The 22,759-nt window shown below is 36.3% G+C and overlaps 2 protein-coding genes across 4 annotated transcripts in view; both read right to left on the bottom strand.

Annotated features, from left to right (window-relative positions):
- Positions 1 to 497: 497 nt before the first annotated feature.
- On the bottom strand, positions 498 to 3,641 carry LOC118273120 (uncharacterized). Its single transcript, XM_035589917.2, has 4 exons — positions 3,319 to 3,641; positions 2,411 to 2,632; positions 1,779 to 1,912; positions 498 to 776 (listed from the first exon to the last, which is right to left on the bottom strand). Exons 1-4 carry the CDS (start codon positions 3,577 to 3,579, stop codon positions 695 to 697), a joined length of 699 nt encoding a protein of 232 aa, XP_035445810.2. The 5' UTR covers positions 3,580 to 3,641; the 3' UTR covers positions 498 to 694.
- Positions 3,642 to 4,734: 1,093 nt separating this feature from the next.
- The window catches only part of LOC118273121 (endonuclease/exonuclease/phosphatase family domain-containing protein 1), a 262,956-nt gene continuing 244,931 nt past the window's right edge, over positions 4,735 to 22,759 (bottom strand). For all 3 annotated transcript variants that reach the window (XM_050696313.1, XM_035589919.2, XM_035589920.2), the window contains 2 exons: positions 7,861 to 8,025; positions 4,735 to 6,845 (listed from right to left, as the gene is read on the bottom strand). In XM_050696313.1, coding sequence (XP_050552270.1) covers positions 6,610 to 6,845; positions 7,861 to 8,025 — 401 coding nt within the window. In that variant the 3' untranslated portion in view covers positions 4,735 to 6,609. The remainder of the gene's footprint in view (positions 6,846 to 7,860; positions 8,026 to 22,759) is intronic.

Below are 22,759 nucleotides of genomic sequence, written 5' to 3'. Positions count from 1 at the left end.
CCATTTGAACTTAGCGTTAAAGTATGCTTAAATATAGGTGCTATTTCATTATTGCTGTGTATAAAAAGATGCTAAAATGGAATGAAGATGATAAAATATGATTTAGGAATATAGTTCTTTGATCAGCCATTCTAATTCCTTATCGCTTCTGTGTACTGCTGAAAATAGGCGCGACACATTAATAATATTTTGGCACACCAAAATGAAACGCAAAACTATAAAATAACATTTTATTAACAATTAAAAATTCAAACAAACTTTGAAATCTAAAAGCTAATTCAAAGAAACCTAGGTAGAAATAACCCAACACAATATTCTCATAAAATTAAAATACAAAATAACATTTGACTTTTATCTAAATTAATATACTAGGTATATATTAGCTAAAAATAGGGTAAATTATGTTAACAGGCAATAAGTGCTTGTTTTACAAGTTTAGCACCAATTATATTACTTTTTAAAAGGCCAGCTGCGGGTGTCCATGGGCGGCGCTGATCGCTTACCATCAGGTGACTTGTCTGCTCGTTTGCCACCTAATCCATAAAAAAAACAACACTCGGTCAAGATAAAAGACGCTGGTAGACCAACGCCATCTTAGCATTTCGTTTTAAGAACAAAATCTTAAAACCCTGTATAGAATTCTCGTTTCTAGTTTCATGAAATGTAAACTAGATAAGTGTGTCCTTGAATATCTTCATTTGCGGTTTGCCCATGCCATCTGATGTTTAAGTTTGCGATGTGCAGCCATTACTGCTGTCTCCTCGCAAGGAATGCATCTGTAAGTTAAACATAAGTATGATATGATTCGACTTAACCCATTCGTACACGCATTGCAAGCGTGACATTAGGATAAGACTTAATGCCCGCGCGGGCGTTTGTTCAAAATGAAACAGTATTATAACATTCATGAGACATACTAAATTATTTAGTATGTTTTTCGGCTTACTCACGTAATTATTTGACGAGGAACTCGACTAGTTTCATTTCGTATACTGCTTGCTTATTAATAAACCTCTAGCGTGGCTTGAATCTAGTCGAGTACCTAGTCAAATAGCTAGTTATGTAAGCCGAAAAACATAATATATATATCATTGTTATTATGACTTATAGACAGTAATACAGGATGATTATCGTCTGCATTCCATTGGGGTATAGAGGGGCAATGGAACACCAAAAAAAGCACTCTGTCATATACCTCGCCCTCGCCATGATGAAGTAAATTCTTCATGGCGAGGGCGAGGCGAGAGGAGTGTCAGACTCTTACTGACTAAAAACCACCCCGTTCTTACTCCTGCTTTTCGAGCCGGAACCCCGGTAAACCCGCTAGGTAGTCCGCAGCTCCGGATCAGGCATCTGCCCTACTGGGCCCCATCTGTGGTGGTGTGATGGCTCTTTGATGCACGATGATTAGAAAAAATGATGGGGCAATTCGATATTCGACTGCCTCGTTGGTCGAGTGGTCGCAAGTGCGACTGCCGAACAAGGGGTTTCGGGTTCGATTCCCGGGTCGGGCAAAGTATTACTGGGCTTTTTTCGAAAAATTTCTCAGTGGTAGCACGGAGTCTGGAATTGTGTCCAGGATATGGCAATAGGCTCACCCCCTATTACATGGGACTTTAACACAAAATGGTGAAAAGTGGGTGTACATTGTATAGCGGCATTACGTGCCGTAATGTGCACCTCTGCCTACCCCTTCGGGGATAAAAGGCGTGACGTTGTGTGTGTGTGTGTGTGTGTGTGCAATTCGATATGTGGTGTGTCTGTATCTGTGTACATACTTAGATGGTTTCTGCCGCAGCCAGAACTCCTTGGTAGGGTCACAGTAGCTCCTCAGTTGTTGCTTGTCCCAGGATACCGTCTCCATCCTCCACTCCGGAGACACGTACGGGGGTTGAAGGCGCGGCAGAGTCACCTGTTTGTATGAAGCTCCAGTTTACGATTAAGTAAAAGAATGACAATTTTGATATGAAGATGTAAATAGCTATAGGTAGGCATAAGGCATACTTTTTTTGTTGGCGTGGTCGACACGTCACTTTTTGAATTTGTACAAATCTTGCTATTGCCAAAAATACTCTACCGTCGACAGAGATGTGGTCTTCAAAGGTAACTATAAAACTCTCGCTTTTTATCCTAAGGGGCAAGGGTTAAGCAGAAAAGACAATGTCACCAAGTACGATCCTTACATCGTTAGTTTCCATCACATTCATACATCAGTACCCATAAAAACGAGTTTGCTTTACGTTAAAAGTAATCGAATCGAGAGCGCGTTCGGCGTTCTGATTGGCCAGCTCGAATTAACCAACCAATAAGAGCGCCGAACGCACTCTCGTTTCGTTTTCGTTAAACGTAAAGCAAACTCGTACTAAAGATACTGATCATACAAGCACTAAGCTACAATTTACCCACTTACCGGATTAGCTGGTACAGGCAACGGACACAGCGGCGCTTTCATATTGACATAATTAGAGACGGCATCCCTGTACATTTTGGCGACAGTGCTGGTGTACATGGCATCGCAGAGGATCTCCCTCGCCTTCGGATCCTCTATGTCATCCACGCTGACTGCGGGAGTCATCACTATGCGGGGACGGGTTTTTATTACCTGCGCTAGCTCTTTGTCTGGTTGTTTTACCTGGATGTTTGTGAGGTGATTAAAGGTAAGCAGGCATCGTACGCATCGCATGTAGGCATTGCTGATGATGCGGTGCGTACAATCCGTTGCGTGCGATGCGTACAATGCGGGCTTTTAGGTCATCATTAACAGCCCATAAAAGTTCAAGTATACCTAAGAGTGGGAGAGTCATGCTTCGGCATGAATAAGCGGGCTCGACCGGAGTGATATCACGGCTTTACAGAAAACCTACGTGAAACAACGCTTGCGTTGTGTGAGTGAGGTTACCGGAGGCCCAATTACTCCCCTTCCCAATCTTCCTAATCCCCGATTCCCCAACAACCCTTAAATTCCTAACTGGCAACGCACTTGCAACACCTCTGGTGTTTCGGGTGTTCATGGTCGGAGGTGATTGCTTACCATCAGGTGATCCGGTCTACTCGTTTACCGGCTCATACGATAAAAAAGTCCATAACTGGACTTTAAGGGAAGAGAGCACTATCTCGTAGATGTATGAAAGATGGTTCACATCCCATAATCGCCACACAGCTGCGCAGGCGGATTAGCTTTCACGTTATCAGCAAGCCCTTATTGCCCTGTCTTTGTCAAATCTGATGGTTGGTTTTACAGCATTCGGGCTGGCATTATGTTTAAGTAAAGTAAGTAATATTCAGTTTAATTGCAATAATAAGAGAAACAATACTAACATAAGGCTCCTGAACTTTATTTGGGTCCTTATGAAGAATAGGATGTGGTTTATGGAATAAGCTAAAAGGGACAGGCGTAGACTTCCAAGCAGTCAGCGTGTGGATGTCTTTCAAGGGCGGAGGCCTAACTTGTAGGCATCTAGGTTTCTCCTCGTATTTTGTTAACACTGGCGTTCGAATCTGACCCCTACGGTAGTCAGTTTTGTATGTAGTTTGGAAGTCAAAGAGCATTCCCTCCAGTCTGGTTTCTATGTCCGACATTTTCTGGTTTTTAGGGCTTTCTGATGTGTATTTTATTTCATAACAATATAAGTTTTCCAAACTCGGCGGCGTCGCGTCGTAATGTCAGTGTCAAAGTTTGACTTTGTCACGTAATTGTGTTTTTTTAAGACAAGCCCTTTATGGTGATTGGTTGGAAACTTTTTCATGTTTTTCATCTTGTATGAGGATACGCAGAGAGTTAATTAATATTGTAGCTAATAGATCAGCTAACTTTTTAATATCTTACTCAAATGATAATCCTAATCTTGGAAATCTGTTAACCCTTGGTGTCTACGCGAACGCAGATCCACGCGAGACACAATGTGTTTCTATTGCGTCTTATACAATGTGATAGGGGCGATACTTCTAACCCGTTAAGGCTGAGTACTACATCTAATTTTATCGACAAAAGTCGAAGGGGTCTAACCTCCTCCCCCTAAAAATTATGGCTATTTTAATATTTTTTTTACTTTTTTTGATATCAAGGGTTGTATTTATTTTTTTTTTTTTTTTTTTATACGTTGCCCCACACTAGGATTTTCTCCTGTGTCGTGGGTGCGTTTACAAACATACAAGTTCACATACACATGACACCCAGACCCGAAACAACAATTTGTGGATCACACAAAGAGTTGCTCCGTGCGGGAATCGAACCCGCTACCACCGTTGCGCAGCAGCCAGTCGCCCAGCCACCGCACCAACCGTGCAGTCAAATGTATGCGTCGTAGAAACAAAAAAAGACAAACGGTAGTAACCTTGGCTAACTAATTCATTACTTTTTTCATATGTTTGATAATGTTTTGGTGAGAAAAAAAATCATTATTGAATTATTTTTACCGAAAAAATCACAATTTTTCGATATTTTCAATTGGGGGTTCAACCCCCATATTATTTTTTGTCGATAAAATTAGATGTAGTACTCAGCCTTAACGGGTTAGAAGTCCGACCCCTATCAGATTGTATATGAGAGGTTAAATCTTTTGAATCCGTAATCGAGTATAATAACTCTTCAAGCACCATTTTAAATAATCTTCCTAACCGATTCATAGAACCACACGGAAACAATTATGTAGATATAAATCTTAATGACTACATACAACCCATGACAAAGTCATTAAAAACACACAATACACCATAAACAATAAAACAACAACATCATAATTTAAATAATTTATTTTTAAAATTCATCAATAATTTACACCATGTAATAAACATTTCAAATTATTCAGATAATACCACAAAAATTAAAATTATACTTTATTATCACAAAATTGATAAACTATAGACATTGTGGAATCTCTGGTTAGTATTATCTGTGGACCCCTTAAATACCCCATAGAGAAAAAAAAACAATTGAAACATTAATTATTATCTATTATTTTTAGTTGTAGGACAGATTTATTTATCTATATTGTGTAATTTGTCAAAAATATTACTCCATATATTTTATATTACAGTATTTAGGAAAGATTTTCACATAATATATTGCAAGTAGGTTCAGCCGTTTACAAGATAGTAGCAGAAAGACCGACAACTCGAAATAAATTTTGAAAATTTTCAAGAATCTAATTATCATTTTTCCTATACGAGATCAAAATCACATAATACAAAAATATTAAGTAGATTTTTTTATTTATCTTAAATATTAAATTCCTTTGAACGCCAAAATTTACATTTTTACATAGAAAGCGTTTTACTAGTTACGTTCAGTCACTAATTAGTAGCAAGAGTTACAGCAGTCAAATCTCTTATATTTTACGATCTTATTCAATAGAGAAGTAACTAAATGAAAACGACCGACATACATAATTATAATGAATATTGATTCAATAAATGAATTTAAGGTACAAATGAAGCTTCAAAACACGGTTTGCTTTTGGGAATAAACCTTAGAATGTTGGATTTATTTCTTTAACATCTTTTACATAAATATATATTTCTGTATTTACTTCACGCGAACCTCCGCTATGGCCACCATTAACAAAAGTAAGAGGGCGCCAGGATTTCTAATTAATTTCGAAGCATTTATGTGTCTTATGGCACATCCCTAGTAGTTGATGGTTTACTTTACTCTATTATTTGGCGCTAGTGAGCCATAAAGTCTTTATAAGTTTATAGCATTGTAGTGTTTGTTGCGATACTTGATTTAGGAAAAATATTGTTATTAAACGGTAATGGAGTTTATAATAGTATGCATGTGTGATGAAATATTTTATAGGATGGAAAGATTGTACATATTTATAGGTAAAATACATATGTTTTATTTTATCAAGTTCTGATTTCTAAGGGTAGTGTTAGAACAAGAGCACCACTTCTAGAACCACTTCACATGATATCAACGCTTTGATGCTTACAAGACGAAAATAATAGTTTTGCATAAATAATTAAAACAAAAAAAACTTTTTAATCTACCTACTTAACATTAAAAAGCACACTTTCAGTCTATGCCCCGCAAAGACTACGTTTTATTTACATAAATATATAGTATATTACAAATGTATTTATATACATAATTAGCTAGAGTGGTAATTCATTATATTTGCTATTAGTTTCACGATAAATGTTCCATGCTTTGGTTGGGCAAAAATTGGACTATATTATATTGGTCCTACACTACTAAATGTACATACAATAATAGAAATATTATTGCAACATGTACAGTTTACATGAAGTCTTAATTTAAAAATTCGTTCACTAAAATAAATTAAGAAACCCAAGTTGTCAAACGGCTAATAATTAAATCCCACATGAAATGGCATCAGCCGTACCAAAACCCCACATGCCCAATCAGGTTATCACGTAATATTAAAAAGTATAACACTTAAACCATAGATAGTATAAATACATTTTGACACCTTAAAATTGACAGGAAAATTGGCGCCAATTTTGACGTTTGAAAATGGCTGTCTAATCTCAATTGAAATATGAGTGCAATAACACCATTAGAAGGCATTGTATGATGAGTAGGACAGCCGAGGATACAAAATTAGCTATATTTATGTTATTGCCATACATTATTGTATGTTTTTGTCAATCTGGGACCTTTATTTCGGCCCAGATTGGGCAGAAGGGGGATGCTGGGCCTCCCCAGGACCAGCCTCGTGGTATGGCTAAGTGGCTAAGTCCTGTTTTGATAGCACCTGAGTGTCCGTTAAAAGATGTGCTGTCCAGCATCCCGGGGCATAAGATGCTGCTTTGGCCCGTAGCTTTCACGTCGACCGTAGTTACAATTTCTTCGTTCAGCACCGATTGGCAGGTTTTGAAAGCTGGAACAGAAAACATAAGATTTAAATTTTGTTTTTCTTACTTATCGTAGGAGGTATTAACATGTACTGCATTTATTTTGAGGTATGGACAGATATACATAGCACATATTTTCTAAAACGACAAGAGAACACCTGTGTTGTCATTCTTATAGATTTGGCCACATAGCTCGTGACATTTAAAAATAATCTGTTACATAATATTGTACAGCTAAAATAGACATCATGTAACGCCATTTTTACATTTCCACGCATTAAACACGAAAATGAATCAGAGTTTTGAAAATAAATTGCACGTGTCTAAATCAATTTATGGTTGCCACTTTTAAATGTCAAAATCCAGTTAGTTTACCTAAGCTATAATTATATAAGCGATGTAACGATACTAATTAAGAGTTTTATAAGTCCCAGTACAGCTTGAAATTAGTTGAGTTTTTTTCGAACATTGAATTAATACATTTAAATCAATTTAATATAGAATTATGATATATTATAGAATCATAACCTGCGTGTGATGACGTAGAATTCAGCTGTTTTATAAAGGTATTAAATTAAATTATAATGATAATAGTAATTGATCATTTACATAATTATAATTGTTTGAACGATAAGGGGGCAGCGATTAATCGGTATAATCGAATTATCGGCAACAATGTTGTTCGAGATTTCTGTCGTCATGCCGGATCTAGATAGTGAATAATTTAATGACATGTATGCGGTGTATGATACGATACAGTCACTCAAAGTACCCTTTACCGACGAACATGTATGAAAAAACTGAGGACTGTTGATGAAGCGAAAGAGGTATATAAGATTCGTACCATTTGGCGTTCCATTGTCTCTGCCATGGGAGATAGGCTTCAGGTTATGTATGTATGTATATGGACTCACCCCCTACGACATAGGACTAAAAAGGGGCAATATTTTTTTTCTTTACCTACTTAAGGTAATCAAAGACTTTTATTCATTACTCTTGCACAATAAAAGGCATTTTAATAAAGCATGTTTATCAACTCACATTGCACATTACTCCTCGTCCTGAACTCTCCGATGAAGACCAGCTCCATCTTGCTGGAGACCGCGAGGTCTGCTATACTTCTTAGGCTGGTGACGTCGTCAGCTTCCAGGCTGTCTTTGAAGTGCATATTCACGACTATCACTGGTCGACTGCATAGCAGGAACGCTGAAAGGAGAAAAAATCTGTTAATTACACAAATATAGAAAAAGATTTTCATACAGACAGAAGTGCGTATAAATATTACATGCGTTTTTTTCGAAAATACGACTTTTTTTAAAAGCATTGCCTCACACTAGAGGACTTACTCTTGTATCATGGGTTTACAAACATACACATGACACCCAGACCCGAAACAACAATTCGTGGATCACACAAAGAGTTGCTCCGTGCGGCAATCGCACCCGCTACACGTTTTATGGCAGCCTGTTGCCCAATCACCGCGCCAACCGTGTAGTCAAACTTTGAGTCCTACATATGTAAAAGAGGCGAGCCGAATGCTTGTTCATCATGAATATGAGCCTTTAGCATGGCTTGAAACTAGTCGAGTTCCTCATCAAACAGTTACGCGAGTAAGTCGATAACATAATAATTAGTTTAGTATGTCTCACGATAGTTATAATAAAATTATATAGTATCTCTTATGATTTCGTGTAACTAATAAACCTTTGTCCGGATCGATCCATTATGCCTCAGGCAGCTGACTCTGTATTTTTTATACCACTTGAGTGACAAATAAGTGTCACTCGCGCGTTATTCATTTTCGTTTTTCTATCTAATAGCCAGGTTCAATAACTTATCTGTCAATAGATATAGTTACTAAAGAAAGAATCTTGTCATAATCTTTGCAAAATCTCTCTATACAATCATGTAGTGAGACAGAATGTAACATTAACATCAAATGATATGACTATCAGTCAATCTATACGTCACACGAAGCAACATATTTGTGAAGAGTGCAAAATTTATATTTACACTTTTCAATAGGTATCACAAGTGCATGTTTTGTGTGGAAAATCCTACAAAATCTGACTAGTTCGTCTGCAATGAAGTCATTCTGTGGTGGTTATGTAATTCCAGTGTAAATAGCGTCTGGGTTCACTTGTTACGTTGCTCGGCTGTATTTGTTTATGCTTGGTAAACAATTTATTATACAGATTATTTATATAGAATTTATTATATGTGCATTGAGTGGAAACGCAGGTGGTGAATTTGAAAAATCCTTATTTAAGTAGAAACTGCGTGCCGAAACGAATTGTTAAAAGTGATGAAAATGTGTAAAATATGCAATATTTATTCAATTGCAGTCAATTGATTGAGTAATCAATAAAAAATCACAATATACGTATGTATTAAGCTATGTTTACATGCTTAAAAATCAGAGGCAGCTTGACGAAGACGCCAAAAAAACCTGCCCATCACATTTACCGTGATACGAACTAAACCAATCGCAAGAAAAACAATAAAAATATATTCTTTATAAGTTTTCATCAGCGTACTCTGTCTCTGAATCATCTGCCAAGAGTCACAAAGTCACAGATAAGAATCGTGCCACGGCTGTGATTAATCATCACAGCTGTTTACCTAGTCTTTATGTTCAGCTTAGTACATAGTACATGCCTTACTATGTTATATACAGTGTGTTATATGAGATATTGTGTATATTGTATGTGTGTGTAAAACGTGATAATTATGTTCTTGATTTTAGGAGTATGTATTTGTCATATGTATTCGTCGTTTAGAATAGAATTGCTTTTTGTGTATAATCACACTAATATTGAAAGTTTGTTTGGATATTTGGATGTCAATCACGCTGAAACTACTGAACGGATTTTGACGAACAGAGCCCTGTTAAACCCGTTAGGTAGTCCGCAGCTTCGGATCAGGCATCTGCCCTACTGGGCCCCATCTGTGGTGGTCTGATGGCTCTTTGAGACATGATAATCACTATGTATGATGTATACCTTTTACTTTTGTTATTATCATAAGTCTTATTACACCCCTTGTCTCTGACGCCCTGTTTAACTATGTAACATAGTATCTATGGTAATTAAGTAGATACTGTTGTCTATATAACTAAGATAATCGAAATAGGTAGTCAATTATATAACGTACGTGTGTCATCGTAATCTCACACCTGTGTCCCAAGGGTAGGTAGATTTGTAGATAAATAGTACACCGACTTATCGTTACTGATTTATTATCAGTTTCATGTAATTATATGTAGGGAGACTATTATTGGAATAGGTAAAATTTCCTTAAAGAACTTTTTTTTTCATGGAGGAAAATCATCCAATGACTTCTCTCACCAGGGCAAGGCGAGAGGGAGTGTCAGACTCTTATTGACGAGAGTTCTCGAGAGACTTAGTGAGTTCAAGAAGGAGTAGTAGAGACGTATTTTATTCTGCCTATGTTAATACGGTTAACCAAAATTCTACATAGGTAGGTAAGCTGTATAACAGAAATATATGAAATAATTAAAATAACCTTGAGAGGTTTACATTTCAGAACTATGTAATGTTCACGGGGTTCATTACAAATTGATGATGTCCTCCACAAGGTCGGGCTTGATCGCGTGTGTGACAATTTAATAGGAGTTTTATATTGTATGTATGTACGTACCTACGTACGTATGTAATGTATAAACAAAGAAGTTCTGTGGTGAATAACGTAGGTAGGTTTAACTGTACGGAAGTGTATTGAACAGTTGTAATAATTTATTTTTGGCCGAGGATATTACCCCATTGTTAGTTGGTAAACACATATGACACGAGACAAAATTCTAGAGTGTGATCCCAAGTCTGCGGCGACATGGGACCAGTTTAGAGTTAATAAATATTATATTAGTGTAATATTTATAAGAATTAATTAGGTATTCATATTTCTACAAGGATTAATAGATAAGAACATAATTATATTTAGGTATAATAATATTAAATATTGTTTATTTCAAAGCAGCTACAAAGTGTTCTTAGGTACTGCAATAATACCTATTCATAATTAAGATCTTGGTCATACTAAAGTAATAAAAACTACAACAATACATTAACTAAGAAACAATGGGGAAATTCCAGTCACGTCCATTCCATAATTAATATTTGATTTTCTTCATTTTCTGTGTTGAATCTGATATTTTCAGTCAATTCTGGATATATCTGTCTCTTTGAGACAACATCGCCTAGTTCCATTAAAGTCACAATAAATAGCTAGATACTAATGGTCTACAAACTTCTGGATTACACATCAATTTAAACAACAGTTTTTGCCCTAAATATCATAAATTGGGAAAGCAAGAATGCTGTTCGCAACTTCAATATTATAGCAGTTACTTGGAAGGTTGTTTCTAAGTTTAAATCTATTAATTAACACTTTAAACGCCATGGAAATCACCGGTGACCGAGGTTAGCGGAGGATTTGCCTTCAATAGTTTTCTATTGACAGTCAAAGAATTAAATAACAGCCGACCTTCTTCTAACAGTAGCAAACCCAACAAAAAAGAGTTAGCGAATTTGGTTCAGCTGTTCTGGAGATTAGCGCCTAGCAACACATTCGCTATTAATATTTTACTAGTGGTCGCCTAGTGGTCGAAATTCAACCATATACAATTTAATTTACAATACTACTTAACATACGTTCAAGGATAATTTTTATTTAACCCAAACTCAAACAAACTCTTTTTATAAAACTCTATTCATATGAGACGTGAGAATATCATCGCAATGTCTATCGATTTTGACGTTTTGTCAAATACGATCAGATACTATGCATGTGTGTGTAATGTTTTATTTATTGATTTAATGTACTTTATAAGCATTATTTTTGAAAAATATTAGCGTTCTGCACTTCTCCTACACATAAACTATGAGTGTACCAAATTTTATGCTCCTACGTCCGCGTAATTTTCGTAAAAAGCGGTCCAAAGTTTTGCATCACGTATTAATATATAGATACCTATTATAGATAGCATAGTTATCTATTATAATAAAATATTCAAGCAACAACACACCTCGATAGGATAAACAGTTGCAAACAGTGCAGTAATTGAATCAATACATTAGTATACCATGGTAGACATAAAATAGAAAAAATAAATTGGCCAAATTATGGTCAAAAATAGTTAATCTTACACGCAAAACAAAAATACGGCACACATAATATAACTTTACAACAGCACAGAATCATAACTCATACTAAAAATTCGAGCAAAGTCGTTATCAATATACACAATGAAATAAATGTCAATACAACACGAATAGGTAGCCGTACTAGTACAACAGGCAATAAATGTTTCAGAAGGTAATAAAGTGGAAGTAGCATTAAAATCAATAGCATTATCAAGTCACTAGCGATGGTGATCATGAACTTGTTGCGCCGGGAACCTTGTACGATATCTGTGTTTATTTTATAGTTTGAAACCAAGAAACTAGTTTAGACTGATATACGAGTAGGTACTATGAGACAGATGCAGATTTATAATATAAAAATAAGTCGGGTTTTTCCTTCCTAACGCTATAACTCCAGAACGCACGGATCGATTTCCACGGTTTTGCATTCGTTGGAAAGGCCTCGGGTTATTAAGAAAATTCAGGAAAAAATTAAGACAAAAGCAGGAAACCACGTAAAATCATTGGTAGCGAAACGGCGTTTGCCGGGTTTGCTAGTAGTCTATATATTAAATATTTGTGAAATGTAGGTTCTAAGTCATTTTTCTCCTGATCCGGAGCTGTAGAATACTTAGTGGATTTACCGGCGCTACGGCTCGAAACGCAGGAGTAGGAACTGGGTGGTTTTCAGTCAGTAAGAGTCTGACACTCCTTCTGGCCTCGCCCAAGACGAGCTAAGACATTGGATGATTTTGCCCCTTAAAACGAGTAATTTTTCTGTTACTTTTTTTGGAGAAAATGCATGCAGTCACTCTTGATAGTTACCTGAGCTAATAAACAAAGGACTGTATTTAGCAGATTACATAAAACGATTGAAGAAGAAAAAAGAAAAACTCCTAACTTAACCAATTCAAGTAACTTGAAGAAATATCAAATCTTTGACCCCCCACTAGGTCGGTAACGCACTTGCCAACCCCTCGTATGGATGCTGCTTGTTCATGGTTAGCGCCCGCGCCGTTTGCTTACCACCAGAAGATCATTTGCCGCACAAATCCCATAAAAAAATAATGCAATCAATAAGAAATGATCTACTGCCAACTTAACATGCATCATGGCTACCCGCTTCGCCGACACCGTTCACCGAAACGCCGACAAATATGGCCGAAGACCGTCAACTTCACCGAAATCGGCGAACGGAACTGGCCTTTGTGATGATAGCAATAAGGTTGTTGCTATTGCCTATGCATGTATAGTTAAATGAATGCCGACACTAATATGGTTCGGTAATTAGCATTGGTGCCTTTTATAAGCGACGATAGTACGCCGATATGCGTTTTAAACTAATCTATCGGATCCTTACTTCCTTTTGGTTTAAGCCTACAGTCATGTTACGGTTTTTTATGGTATAGGCCGGTAAACGAGCAGAGATCACCTGATGGTAAGCAATCGTCGCCGCCCATGGACACCAGAATCACTAGAGGCGTTACAAGTTTTGGGGGTTAGTAATTTAAGGGTTGTTGGGGAATCGGGGATTGGGAAAATTGGGAAGGGGGTAATAGGGCCTCTGGTAATCTCACTCACATAACAAATCACAACGCAAGTGTGTTTCACGACGGATATATGTGAGACCGTGGTGTCACTCGGATTGAGCCGGCCCATTCAAGCCGAAGGCTGGCTCTCCCACACTTGTTCTAATATACGTATGAGATATGTTTCTAGAATACTACTGCAATGTACGAGACAAGTGTTGACAAGTCGACAAGATACGTCATCTGCATGATCTATATCAGATTAAAATAATGTCCTAATTTTTATCAAATAATCCGAAAATCTTAAAAAAAGTAAGTACGTAATCTTTGACGTCACACATATTTCCTTTCTTTCTCGGATAAAGAGCCAAAGATGGGATATCAAATTGATAACTCGGTACTTAACCGAAAGACAGACATTATCAGTACTTTTTACACTATCAAACGATGGAATTTTAACTAACGGATACATAGGTATTGATTTATCGTAAAATACGCTGATTTTGTTTAAGATAACTAGAATCTGTTAAAAAGTAATCCAGTTTTTGAATCTTAAAAAGTAGGTTAATTAGTGCTGTGTCGCCATTTCTTAAATTTTATGAGTTCTACTTGAACTATGACAATATTTCCCGGTAAGAAAAATAGCTATTTTTCTTACCTATAGCTATAGATGACTAGATTTTTTTGGAGTTTGTAGGTAGAAAAGGACCAGCTTTTGCCTCATCCCCTGGCAATAGAAGACCTTATTTTCAATAATTGCACATACGAGAACAAAGCCAAAGAGTGCCAAGAAAGTTTTTAAAAAATTGCTCGCCAATTGCCAACCTTTCTTCAGCCAGGTCAACGTCACATTTCATCTACCATCACCTATCCTAATTTTTTAAACCCTGGGCAAAATTCCAACTTAATGCACCCGTGCCAAAGAAAGTCATTAAAGGCTACATTCCTACACACAGACGTACATTATAGGAAGTATTTCCTGCTATTTGCCAATAAAAGGTCAAGGGAAAGACATACTTATTGTATATAAATATAAAATAAAGTAATATCTAGTAGCATTTTGTTTCGCTAAAGTAAGAGGAAGGTCTTTGTACTTGGCAATCGTGACCCAATGACGTCACAGTTTTAAATTACTTTGTACTTCAAACTAAGAAATTTGAAAGGACTGTCGGATTTGGCACCATTTACAATTAAGTAAAGAGAATTTAATATCCACAAAAATATAAAGCCTCAGATGATGTTAAAAGGAAAGTTGATGAAGCAATCTGAATAGAAAAGAATAAGGATTTTGCATGCGAAACTGTATCTTAACTTCCTTTTGAATAAAAGAGTGGGAGTAAATACGTAATTTCTACGTATAAAGAGTACCTAGAATTGACGTCACGCGATATTTCAAATCAATATACCTCCGAAAGTATTTGTTGCCGCAAGCAAATAAAAGCTGTTAATGAGAGTATTAATTTCTGCGATACAACCGTATGGCATTGAGCTAACAATATACACTCGCTTTATAACGAAACTAATAAAACAAAGTGAAACATGAGTCCAACTATTGCGACCTCTATCTATACCCAAAAGGAAAAACGAACCCAATACGATTGAGTCTTTGTAACTGGTAGACACAAAGACAGATAGACAGACTATAGTTCAGAAACATGATACAAAGGTTATAACAAATAATGGAGAATATTAGAGAAAAAAAAAAAAACAGAAAACAAATAATGTTAAAGGGGCAATAATTGCGAACTGTTTTAGAAAATGATTCCTCGTATTGATAGATATACAGAGAAATCCAAAAGTAAAAACAATACAGCTACAGTAACAACAATTGGTGTTGTGGCTGGGCAACCGGCTACCGTGCAAGGATTGGCTGGTTCGATTCTCGCACGGAGTAACTCTTTGTTGGATCCACAAATTCTTGTTTCAGGGCTGGGTGTCTATGTGTATGTGAACTTGTAGGTATGTAAGCGCACCCACGACACAGTAGACAATCCTAGTGTGGGACAATGTAATTTAAAGGAAAAAAACACTAGATATTTTCCAGACTTACTAAGTACTATTAAAGATAGTTTCACCGTGACCGTCTAATTACTAGACTTGGGCATAAAACGCAAACTCATGCTTGACTTGCGTACACCTGTACACCTGTAGGCAAGATAAGCATGAGTTTGCGTTTGTTATGAGACCCATTAATCAAAGGCGAGTCCATTGTCTACCGAAGACAAATATCAAAATTGAGAAAGACTAAGACAATTTTAAGTATCTTCACCATTAAAACAACAAAAGTCGTCGCTAATAAAAGGGAGTACGACACGCAATGTCGTGTCCTCAATGCGTCGCAACGACCGGTCCTCAGGTAAGTTATACAGGTTAAAATTAGCACATACGACTAACAGGTTGTTATTGATTCAGTTACTAATGAGCAATTACCTGTTGGAACCATTGTACGTGGGCTTAATGGCATCGGACACTAAGGATTCGTAAAAATGGCAAAGATTTTGCAAGGTCATCCTGCAAAGGTCACGCAGGAATTTAAAGCCCCGCCAAAAAGGCGAAACATCATTAAGCTATTTTTGGCTTTTGGATGAATTGGTTAAGTGATGCTCATGGTCATGAGTTAATGGAAAAATAAAGTTCGTAGACACGAATGTTTGAGTGAAAGAAAATGATGTTTGTGATTAGAATGTTAATGAAAATTCTCTACCCTTAGTACGAATTTGCTTTACGTTTGGTTAGTTTATTCGAGCCGGCTAATCAGAGCGCCGAACGCGCTATAGTTTCGATTACTTTAAACATAAAGAAAACTCATGCTAAGGGTACTGATCAACTCGCTAGTTAAGTGACTGAAAGTGTAAATGCCAAGCATAAGTTAAGATTTGAACTTCGTGAGTGTAAAGTAAAAGTGAAATACATTACAAATATACAAATATCAACTGCTCAGCTTTTAATCCTGTAACAACGTGCGTTCTTACGAGCATTATTTCATGTTCATATTCATTTTTTATAAAATTCCGGTTCCAAGTTGGAACAGTAGCTAAATTCAATGCGGTTATATGCATAAGTTATTAGTCTGGTACGCAGAATCTATTGTTAGCTCGTGCATGTAATTCCGTTTAGGTAAAATTGGTCGTCCTGTCGCGGATGGAACCAGGCTGAAGATGATGATGAAATCTTAACTTTAATTATGTTTACATAATTCTCTGTAATTCTACTTGCTTATAAGATTATGCGGTGGGTCCGTAACTCTATATGCATATAAGACTGCGCTGTGCGTCCAGAATTCACTTTCATCATGGACTAGCTACTTCAGCGCGGTTCCACCCGCTCTAGCCGGCTCCTATTATTCGTAGCATCATGTTTATAGCCTATAACCATACTCGTTAAATGGACTAATCAACACAAGAATAATTATTAAATTCAGACCAGTAGTTTCGAAGATAAACGCGTTCAAACAGACTTCACCTTTATATTAAAAGATTTCGGCAAAGTAACGTCTGATTCTATTTTACATATAACTTTATCTAACCAAACAGTGTAGATTTTATAATCACATTACATTGTACGTTACTGTAGCATGCATATTGGCAATATTTGAAAAAATAATGGATAATTTTACGGCTACTTCACAACTATTACAGAAAAAACTATTCAATGTATTGTTAACATTATTATATTTAAAACTTCCATTAGAGAACTATTATAAGTAGATTTGAACGTGAGTGAGGCGACCTCGTTTCCTTTCCAGTTTCTATTGAAGCCTGACTTCGAATCTAATTACGATATTCTTCTATTATGATATTATTAGATATTGCTCGGGACTTTGAAAGCTCATAAATCATGTTTGTTTCTCTATATTCTACATATGTCTAAATCTATATAATTATTTATTATTAATATACAAAGCTGAAAAGTTTGTTTGTTTGAACGCGCTAATCTCCGGAACTACTGGTCCGATTTGAATAATATTTTTGTGTTGCATAGTGCATTTATCGAGGAAGACTGTATGGTATGAAACATTACGCTATGACCAAAAGTAGCTGAGCAGTGGATGAATATTTAACTCACGTCTCTATCTCTTCTTTACGCCTTACCCACTGCACTGATTTGAATAATTTTTTTAGTGTTGGATAGTCCATTTGTTGAGGAAGATTATATGCTAAGTATATAACATCACGCTACGATGAATAGGAGCCGAGACAGAGCGAGTAAAACCGTGCGGAAGTAGTTAGTATTCTATATTCTTAGACGTCCTAGAGAAATTAAAGGCCTTGTCATTAAGTCCTGCATTATGTAATTAATTAATACTAGTAATCGAGTCAATAGGGACTCTGAGAACTGAACATATAGGTAATGACCATAAGCTGATCAGCCGATTAGTGATAGCATTGTCAGTAGTTTTGCTATAAACGCTATAATGCTATTAGCTGAAGAAAATGTCAGTCCATTGTTGGGACGTGGGTTACGTCATGTTTACATTGTGTAAAGTTCAGCTATGGTATATTTGGAAAATTCCAAATGATAGAATCAATATTCTAAAAAATAATGAGTAGATTTTATGCCTCGTCTAAGCATTTGGGAGACTATGACAATACGAATTCTAGAAATACAATAAGTAACCACTATCCTCTGCCAGCGCCCAAGTTCTCCTGGGATTAATTTAAGAGTAGCCTGTGCTATTCCAGACCATAATCTATTCCTATTCCAAAATTTCATTCCAATCCCTTTAGTAGTTTTTGCGAAAGAAAAGAAATAGGAACAAACTTTCGCATTGATAATTTTAGTAGGATTTACCACTACATAAAGTACAAAACCACAAATTATATGTAAGACACAACCAGTTTAGACAAAAAATATAAAAAAAAACTACCTGAACAGAATTAGTAATTGAAATTATATCATCACCTAGATCAGAATGCTGCTAGCCTTGAAACTGAGCCTATTTAGGACGACTAGACGCCTATTATTAAATCTAGATAGACAAAAAACTACTCGTCTATGTCTACTTGAGACAGTCTTTGAGTTTAATGAATAAATTGTTAAAGCCAAGCTTATGTTCTAGACTCGGTGCTGCGGACTAAAGGGTCACTGGGGCTCCGGCTCGAAAAGCAGGAGAAGGAACGAGGTGGTTTTTAGTCAGTAAGAGTCTGACACTCCCTCTGGCCTCGCCCAAGGCGGGAAAAGACATTGGATGATTTTGTCCCCTTTTTCTTCTGGTTAAGAAATACGTGATTTCAAGGTTTTTTTTTCTGTCTCATCTACATAATAATAGGTTGTTACTATTCTACTTCTTCTTCTACTATTCGTATTTTTATGCGCGTAAAAGTTTAGAAGGTGGTCCTCTTGATCACTCAAGTCTTAACTTCACTATATGACTAGAGGCTACAAAGATCTCTAGACATGACTATCTTCTTTATTAACTGGTAAAAGGTTAAGTTTTCTATTGAATTTCTGTCAAAAACACTAGATCAATCCCGAGATTCTGAACTGAGATCGGTTATCAATTACAGCTAGAGAATTTAGAACCATAATTGTAACCCTGACCTTTACTCCTTCGCAGGAAACCAAAACGTTTATAACGCAACATCACGCCTTTTATCCCCAAAGGGGTAGGCAGAGGTGCACTTTACGGCACGTAATGCCGCTATACAATGTACTCCCACTTTTCACCATTTGTGTTTTCAGTCCCATGTAATAGGGGGTGAGCCTATTGCCATATACTGGGCACAATTCCAGACTCCGTGCTACTACTGAGATATTTTTTGAAAAACTGAAAAAAGCCCAGTAATACTTTGCCAAACCCGAGACCCCTTGTCCGGCAGTCGCACTTGCAACCACTCGACCAACGAGGCAGTCAAACGTTTATAAATATAACAATTTCCATACAATAACAACCGGGTTGGATGTCAATACTAATAGTGGTGTAAAACGATTAATTTCTTGTTATTTTAGCACGTGTATCGCAACGTGCTTTCTCACTAATTAGAGTTTTCGTGTCAACAGTTCTAACGCAAATTACAGCTCTATTCGTATGTTTATACAAAACAAAGTAATTAGTTAATGTAGTGTAGGTCTTGGTGGACTTTTGTTATTGTTTTTTTTTTTCATTGTAGACATACAATACATACATATTATAATACTAGCTTCTGCCTGCGTAAAAAGTCTGTTATTCCAGACAACCTACCCCTTTTCATAATTTCCTCCCGAACCCTTAAGCCGTTTTGACGTGATTGAGTTACAAACATATTTATTCACAAACATTCGCTTTTATAATATTAGTAAGATGCGTCTTTGTCTCGAAAGTTTAGTTAAATACTCAGAGTACGGCAGTGAATCTACAATAGATTATAATTACATTATAATTTTTGCTTACCATACCCAGAAAATAGGTAAGTGTAGTACGCTTGCACTAAACCAAATGGTCACACATTTTCTCAACAATACAAATGGCTATAAAAACAACATGGCGGTTTAAAAATAACGCGTCAATCATTGAAGTTTAGCTAAACAATACATAACAATGTAAGTACATGGCAAAGTACACAATGCTATCAAAACAAACGTAATTATACCTACATAAACGTTATTACATTTATATGACATCATTGTGTGTTACAGTGCAAATTGCAACTAACTTGCAGTCATAATAGATTGAACTCGCTAAAATTTCGATAAAGAAGAAGTAAGTATCTCTGTAGTAATCGTTCATCAAAGGTTGAGTAGTTTAGGAGTAAAAACCTGACATTACGCTTGTTATTCTCTGAAAGGATAGCAGCAAGTAGGTATCATAAATCTATAGTGGCATAGTATCTAAGTAGTAGGTAGTCTTCAAAAAGATTAACACCCAATTCAAAACCCGTGCTATTATAGAGAACATTAAAGTAAAAAAAATAATATATAATAGCTTCTCCAACTTACGCTACGACTAGAACACAGCCATTTAAAAACATTCAAGTCATCCTAAGCAATTAGGTAAAAACAAAGGCCTATAACACTAAAAACTAAACTCAGAAAGACATTTGCATTAATTTGACGGTGACCGCCATGCGCCATGCTGATTCAATAGCCAATCAGACATGATTGGCAGACTATTGAGATATAGCACTGACCACAGATCGAAACAACTTAAGCCATAGACAGACGACAGACATTGATGATTAATTACTGAACATTTGCTCGTTCTTCTCCGTTCGATGTTTACACTTTGGAACTAACACCTAGCTTCACTGACGGACGCTACAGACTACAGACTGCCTAGTGGGTTTACCGGGGCTCCGGCTCGAAAAGCAGGAGTAGGAACGGGTTGGTTTTTAATTAGTAAGAGTCTGACACTCCCTCTCGCCTCGCCCAAGGCGAAGGAAATCATTGGATAATTTTCACCCCTCAAAAAAAAAAGCTTCACTGACGGACAGATTGACAGATTATATTTTTTTATTTCATTTGTTGACTCAATCTAGAAAAGTACTAGTCATAATCACTAAGTAGAATATAGCACCAACAAACCGATTAGAAAAAAAAACACAAAAATTTTGCTATTCATGTAAATTAATGTTTAAGTTGCCATTACAAATTCTGGCACAATTTTATCAGGTCCGATGAGTCAGACAGACAAAGGAATATTCAGTTGTGTTGTGTGTTTTAGGTTCGTATTATATCATCGTTTTGCATAATTAGAAGACAAATTAACATTGTACAATGTATTTAACATTGAATAACATTGTTTTATTGTGGGCTGTTGAAGAGATATCTTTGATAGCGTTTGTGAGGATTGTTCTAGACTATTTTATAGATGTTTATGGCCGTTTTCACGAATATGTCTTAGGTTAAAACCCCTTTTTTCTTTGTTATTAAATTATCCTATGACTTCTCTCGCCTTGAGCGAGGCGAGAGGGAGTTTCAGACTCTTACTGACTAAAAACCACGCCGTTCCTACTCCTGCTTTTCGAGCCAGAGCCCCGGTAAACCCGTTAGGTAGTCCGCATGTCCGGAGATTTTAACCACCTAAACTAAGATAAGCGACGTTTCAGTTTTCACCAACCTCTAAGTGATACCTAATATTAACTCTTAGTTAGGTTTCAAGAGTGTCCTTTAGAGTTCCAAAGCAAAAATGAGAAGTAGGTGTAGGTTAGGAGTTATTTTTTTTGTATTAGGAATACAACATGAGGGAGTTTGTTTAATTTGGTTGGTAGGGAATGTAATTCGGCATGAAGCCCGTCTATGTTCGTTTTGTACATAAAGTGTTAAATAAATAAATAAAAAATGATTGCAAAAACTGCTATTGACACTCATAACATTGCCAGGTAAATAGCGCTCTTGGGAATCTTACTATGTACCTATTTAGTTGTCAATATACTATAAAAAACTAGGGCTCCGTGAGGTTTGTAGCAAAGAAAATTTAGGAAAAATTCAAGAGAAAAGCAGGAAAACAGGGAAAATCATTGGTGGCGAAACGGAGTTCGCCGAATTTGCTAGTATACTATAAAAAAGTGCATAAATGTTTTCTTTGTTTAACAAATAATAAAGAACGGGTTTTTACCAAAGATTAATGTCTTGAGATGCTGGTTTATCACAGAGATAATACCATCAATGATAAAAGATTTTTATTTGCGGTACAGAGAAGGAAGGTCGAGAAAAATCAATAAGTACCTGAGTTCATGATAACTATACTTATAGGATTAATGAAGTTTTTATCTCTCTCGAATTAACTATATTGTCAGCTAAACCGGTTCTGTTCTGGTACGAAAATAACAAAAATACTTTACAATCGATGTATAAGCACTAGTCGAAACAGTATAGATAGTTGGAAAATGTATACTGATTATGATAAAGCTATGTATAATTTGTGGTTAGAATCGTTAATCTTTAAAGTATAGGAGGTGTTTTTTATGAGACAAGTCCGCCACAACCTCCCAAAACCACTGCAACTCCTGTAAGCCAGGATCTACAGTAGATACAACCATGAAAACATCGGAATATTAAAGTCCGGCGAAATAATGCTAACCATAAAACTCTTGACAATATTTTACATGAAAATGTTTCTGATTATAACTCCGGTACACACAAGAGGCGTTCATATATTACACATACATAGTTTCAGCAATAAAGTTCGGACTACACTACACGGGTCGTACGAATTGAGCCAATTATGCAGATTCGGACGGGTGACAAGCAGGGTCAAATCGACCGTCAATTATGTGCGGCACGGCAGGAATTTTATATACTTTCTTATATGTTTTGTAGATTGTTATGTGTGTATTTTTACATACTACAGGA

The sequence above is a fragment of the Spodoptera frugiperda genome, chromosome 1, assembly GCF_023101765.2.
Source record: "Spodoptera frugiperda isolate SF20-4 chromosome 1, AGI-APGP_CSIRO_Sfru_2.0, whole genome shotgun sequence".
Taxonomy (NCBI): domain Eukaryota; kingdom Metazoa; phylum Arthropoda; class Insecta; order Lepidoptera; family Noctuidae; genus Spodoptera; species Spodoptera frugiperda.
Note: the sequence above shows the minus strand (reverse complement) of the source record. Positions and strands in the feature narration are given on the sequence as shown.